At 36.5% G+C, this 5,963-nt stretch overlaps 1 protein-coding gene across 1 annotated transcript in view; it reads left to right on the plus strand.

Annotated features, from left to right (window-relative positions):
• Nucleotides 1–5,963, plus strand: part of LOC134180132 (uncharacterized) — an 8,329-nt gene extending 2,366 nt beyond the window's left edge. Inside the window, exons 5-14 of the mRNA XM_062647218.1 lie at nucleotides 1–451; nucleotides 1,332–1,463; nucleotides 1,536–1,664; nucleotides 3,120–3,236; nucleotides 3,299–3,940; nucleotides 4,413–4,659; nucleotides 4,720–4,832; nucleotides 4,889–5,009; nucleotides 5,064–5,181; nucleotides 5,340–5,963. The exon at nucleotides 1–451 is cut by the window's left edge and continues 344 nt beyond it. Coding sequence (XP_062503202.1) covers nucleotides 1–451; nucleotides 1,332–1,463; nucleotides 1,536–1,664; nucleotides 3,120–3,236; nucleotides 3,299–3,940; nucleotides 4,413–4,659; nucleotides 4,720–4,832; nucleotides 4,889–5,009; nucleotides 5,064–5,181; nucleotides 5,340–5,735 — 2,466 coding nt within the window. The 3' untranslated portion in view covers nucleotides 5,736–5,963. The remainder of the gene's footprint in view (nucleotides 452–1,331; nucleotides 1,464–1,535; nucleotides 1,665–3,119; nucleotides 3,237–3,298; nucleotides 3,941–4,412; nucleotides 4,660–4,719; nucleotides 4,833–4,888; nucleotides 5,010–5,063; nucleotides 5,182–5,339) is intronic.

Below are 5,963 nucleotides of genomic sequence, written 5' to 3' on the forward strand. Positions count from 1 at the left end.
GTTATTTTGTCTAATCTGGGAGATGTCGTTGCTATTGTTCTCGACCCCTTGAATGACAAACTGTACTACAGTGTTTTGAATGCTGCAGCTTACATAGGACAGGCTGCTCTGAATGGGTCCGACGCTACCACCTTTCTTAGTGCTGTTTCCACACCAATCAGTCTTTCTGTTGACTTTGTGAGAAAGAGACTGTATTGGGGTGATGCGACAACTAAGAAAATCGAATACGTGTCTCTCACAGGTTCAGGCCGAACGGTAGTCTATACAAGCACAAACGGAATTCAATCATTGTCGGTGTTTGAGGACCGAGTTCTGTTCATTGACCATTCGTTGACTACGATTTGCTATGTCAACAAATTTACTGGAGACGGCCCTAAGTGTGACACAGTGTCAAGTAACAGTTACAGTTGGGATGTAAAAATCGCACATTTTCTCAATCAACAAGGCACAGGTACGACTCTTGTATTTTACGTTTGTTTATTCAGGGATGTTGCATGTTATCGGGGCAATGGAGCCAAACTTGGCTCCAGACACGGATCCTTTGGCTCCAGAAGGCTCCAGTGAAACTAAAAATTTAAATAAATAAATAAATAAATAAATAAATAATAATAAATAAATAAATAGATAAATAAACAATAATAAATAAATAAATAATAAATAAACAATAATAAATAAATAAATAATAATAAATAAATAAATAGATAAATAAATAATAAATAAATAAATAAAAAATAATAATGAATAATAATAAATAAATAAATAATAATAAATGAATAAATAAATAAGTAATGATAAATAAATAAATAAGTAAATAAATTTAATGTGTCTCTGTGCTGCATGAAGTCTAGTCTCTATCAATGCCATGTCAGAGTTTGGACTCTGGGTCCTGTCAGTAGGAGAATTACGCTATCAATGATCTGTCTATACAAGGCTACACGGAAGATGACAAAAAGCTGAGGGTACCATGTATAGCAGCACGTGTGTACAATATGCCAGTTGTGACTAGTCTTGCGTATTCAGACCCTTAATTCCTGCCTACATCCTTAAGTACGCAGCAACCCTTTGGGTGTCCAAGGGCTTCGAGCCATATATACAGCTCTGGTCCCCAGGTACTGGGCAGCAACACCCATATCTGGCTCCAAAATTGACGACCACCTGCAACCCTGTTATTGGAAGGATAGTAGAGCTTGACCCTAGTGCGCAACAACCCTCTGGGTGTCCTAGGGCTTCAGGTATGGGGGAGGTGTACTGGGGAGCAACACCCAAATTTTGGCTCCAAAATTGATGGCCACCTGCAACCTTGTTATTAATTATTTATATTTTTACATCAGGTTGTCCTGCTGGTAAGTATGGCGTTGCAAATGGCTGTACAAAGAACTGCAAGTGTCAACATGGTTTATGTGATCCTGTCGATGGAAAGTGTACGTGTGACTTCGGATATACTGGAAAGTATTGTGACAAAGGTATGTGTAGACAGAATGAGGCCACATTGTATTACTCTCACTTACCTGAATGCATTGATTTCTACGTGTTAGTTTGTAGCACAGGAAAGTATGGTGCCACCTGTGATAAAAAATGTGTTTGTAAGAACGAAGGAGTGTGCTCACGTGTGACGGGAGAATGCACTTGTCAGACTGGATATCGAAGTTATGATTGCTCAGAAAGTGAGATGTTGTTATTAAAGACATTAATTTTTAAATTGTTAAAATTAAATTAACTGTTACTTGTTTAAATTGTAAATTAATTTTAATGGTTAATTGTCAATTTTAATTAATTTAAATTGTAATTTAATATTAATTGTAAATTGTTAATTAGATTTAACATTAATTGTAAATTGTTAATTAGATTTAATTTAATTGTCAATTGTTAATTAAATTAAAATTGTTAATTAATTTTTTTGAGTTGTATTATAACAACTTTATTGATATCAATAGCTTTAAATCAACTGTTAATTATTTTGAACTGTAATTTAATTTTAGTTTTTACTTTTAGTTAACTTTAATTGTAATTCAATTTTAGTTGTTAATTGTTATTTAAATCAATTGTTAATTATTTTAAATTGTAATTTACTTAATTACATCAATTGTTTGATACTAAACAACATGATATATTTTTAAATATTGTCCATGTCAATAATACAGCAATCGCAGAAACTCTAAAAAGTCAGAAACTTGCTACTCTCATAAATCAGTTTACTCAGTGAGGTGAACCTCACTGCTGATGATGTCAATTTCTTCTGCACGAAAGGGCCTGTGCTTTGCCGATCTGCTACCTTACATCAATTGTTAGTTATTTTAAATTGTAATTTAATTCTAATTAACTAATTAATTTACTCCACTAGTATTTTGTTCAACTGGAGGAATGGGCAAAGAAGCTACCACATTTTTCAAGCATATACCTAACATCATTTCAAACAATCAAAATACTTCTTATGCACAAAAAAATGTCTTTGATTAGATGCAGACTAAGTTTTGCTGTATTACGATCGGCAATTCTGTGTGTTCAAGGGACAAGATCAAACTACATTGTCCACTCAAATTAGACATGATGGACATTGTGCAGAGTGAGGCTCGTCTCAAGCTCACTCACTAAGTCTTTTCTTCTTGTCCTTTGTACTTGACATAGTTTCTTTTAATCACAGTTGTTGTAGCAGTGTGTTGCCAGTGTTGTGTAAGTTAAAGCTATTGATGTCAATAAGTTGTTATGACTTGTTAAAATAAAAAGATTAATTCTAAATTGTTACTTTTAATTAATTTTAATGTTAATTTAATTTTAATTGTTAATTGTTAATTAAATCAATTATTAATTATTTTAAATTGTAATTTACTCAATTACATCAATTGTTAGTTATTGTAGATTGTAATGTAATTTTAATTGTTAATTTAATTAATTTAAATTATAATTAATTTTTTATTTTAATTTTTTATTTAGTTGATTGTTAGTTATTTTAAATTGTGATTTAATTTTATTTTTTAAATTTTAAATTGTTTGTTTTAATTATTTTAAATTGTAATTTAATTCTAACTGTTAATTGTTTATTAAATTTATTGTTTTAAACATATTAATTTATATTAAATATGTAATGTTGCTTTGAAACTGATGATATTATGTGTACATAGAATGTGACGCAAATAGCACTAAATGCATTGCTTGCGCGTGTTTGAATAATGGAGTGTGTGGAAGTGATGGCTCGTGTGTATGCAAGTCTGGATATAGTGGCAGTCTCTGTGAGAAACGTAAGTTACTAACAGCATGCACAGTATCTCGATCATTAATTACTAAATATATATTATTTTAGAGACTAGCACAGCAGCACCCCAGACTGGCACAGCAGCACCCCAGACTGGCACAACAGCACTCCAGACTACCACAGCAGCACACCAGACAAACGCAGCACTGCCCCAGACTACCACAGCAGCACCTCAGACTACCATAGCACCCCAGACTACCACAGCAGCACCCCAGACTACCACAGCAGCACCCCAGATTACCACAGCAGCACCTCAGACTACCACAGCAGCACCCCAGACTACCACAGCAGCACCCCAGACTACCACAGCAGCACCCAAGACTACTACAATTGCACCCCAGACTACCACAGCAGCACCCCAGACTACCACAGCAGCACCCCAGACTACCACAGCAGCACCCAAGACTACTACAATTGCACCCCAGACTACCACAGCAGCACCCAAGACTACTACAATTGCACCCCAGACTACCACTGCAGCACCCCAGACTACCACAGCAGCACCCCAGACTACCACAGCAGCACCCCAGACTACCACAGCAAAGCCACCTGAGACAGTGTGTCCTACTTTCACGTTTGGTTCTACATGCTCTCAGACATGTGATTGTTCATCGAATGCTGTCTCTTGTAACGACGTCAGTGGCCAATGTAACTGTGCACCGGGTTACAAAGGATTGCAATGTGAAGAAGGTATATATACACGATGATTGATCCAAAATTATATACACATACACAAAATTATATACACAATATTATATACACATACATATACACATACAGTAACATATGCACATACATATATACATGCATATGCACATACATATACACATACATATATACATAGTATACATATACACATACATTTTTGGGTTACAAGAGCCGCTAGAGCCCAGGTTAACAGTCACTATACACTTGCTACTATGTAGCTCATGAACCAACAGTCACTATGTCACCATACACTTGCTACAAGTAACTCTAGCTACAACCATCAGTCACTATGCGCTTGCTGTACTTCTTTTGGCAGAAACGACACTCCATAGAGAGAGGCAATTACATATACACATACATGCATGCACACATACATGTACACATACATATACACATACATATACACATACAAAAGTAAAAGTGGACTCACATTTATATTAATTTTGTTTGAAAGAGTGTCCAGAGGGAACGTTCGGTACTGATTGCTTGATGAAATGTTCTTGCTTAAATGGTGCAACGTGTGACAGAGAGAATGGAATATGTTCGTGTACTCCAGACTACACAGGTGCCAGCTGTGAAACACATACAACAGATGCTCTTTCCTCTCCCTCATCATCGTCTGAAGTCGAAAACCCTTGCTTGTCTTTATTCTGTCTAAACGGTGGTTCGTGTGAAATGCAACTTGGCTCACCCATCTGCACGTAATGATTGCTGCATTGGTGTATGTGCTTTTCTTTTTGCTATTTTATTATCTATTGCAGTTGTACCATCTTCTGGACTGGTAGTACATGCCAGAATCCACGTTCTTCTGAGTGCCTTTCTGAGTCAACAACAGAAGAGATACTTCGCTGTTTTGAAATAGCAGAATCAAAAGGTAAGAAGAGTAGGTGTACAACTGGTTCTGTTTGGTGATCTGCGACTGCTCTACAGCTAGGGATGCACAGTCTTCTAACCAGCAGTTGTCTAACCAACAGATTTACATTGCTGTTGGGATAGTCATTCCACTTGTCATTGGTCTCTTGATTGTGGTCTTTGTCTACCATCGCTACAAGTCAGCACTCTCGTTGTTGTTCAAGAGCTTTTAGTCATTTTTGTGTGAATATAGGAAGCGAGGTAAAACGCATAATAGTGAAGGTGGTAACACTCTAGACCAAAAAGGCATGGTATTTCAGAATCCTGCGTACGATGAACTACCTGCTCTACAACAGAAAACTAGTTGTGAGGTATGTACATGTGTGTGTGTGTGTGTGTGTGTGTGTGTGTGTGTGTGTGTGTGTGTGTGTGTGTGTGTGTGTGTGTGTGTGTGTGTGTGTGTGTGTGTATTCATGCACTGCTGAGATATTAATTGTTGTTGATTGCCCTTGGTTGCTGCTATATATAGAGTGGTGCCAACCTCGACAACCCCTTATACGGTGACATCATTGTCATACCAAACAGTAGTCACCATAAAGAAACAGGAGACAATGAACAGCCTCCTCAATCAGACTATGAAGAGCCTGTTCAATTCGAAGCTGTTGCTACAGTGGATGATACAGTGAAAGAAGAGAGCAACCCCATGAACGAGAGTGGAGACACAATTTCTTTGTGCTACAATAAAGTCAATACGAGCAGCAACCAAAGTCCTTTCGACAACCAAACAAGCGTAGAGTGTAACACGTCTGATCCTGCTGCTAACATCTATGACAACAACGACAGTGTTCCCAGTCAGCAAGTTGATGGAAGTGTGAATATCAATGACAATCCGGGTGAGGATGATTTGTATGAAGAACTCCCGTAGTGTTTTAATACAATGTTTCCACATTTTGAACATTAAGACAAAGCACATCATATCATATTAATAACCCACAATTTGCATACCGAGGTTAATTTTGCAAAAACACAATTAGGTATGTCAAACAATTCGCGAATTTCTGGTATCATGTATCACTGCAAAGTATTTTGCTTATGATTTTTACAATGATTGTATCATATTATATCATGTATTTGAAATATATATCTACATACA

Source organism: Corticium candelabrum, chromosome 5, assembly GCF_963422355.1.
Source record: "Corticium candelabrum chromosome 5, ooCorCand1.1, whole genome shotgun sequence".
NCBI classification, from domain to species: domain Eukaryota; kingdom Metazoa; phylum Porifera; class Homoscleromorpha; order Homosclerophorida; family Plakinidae; genus Corticium; species Corticium candelabrum.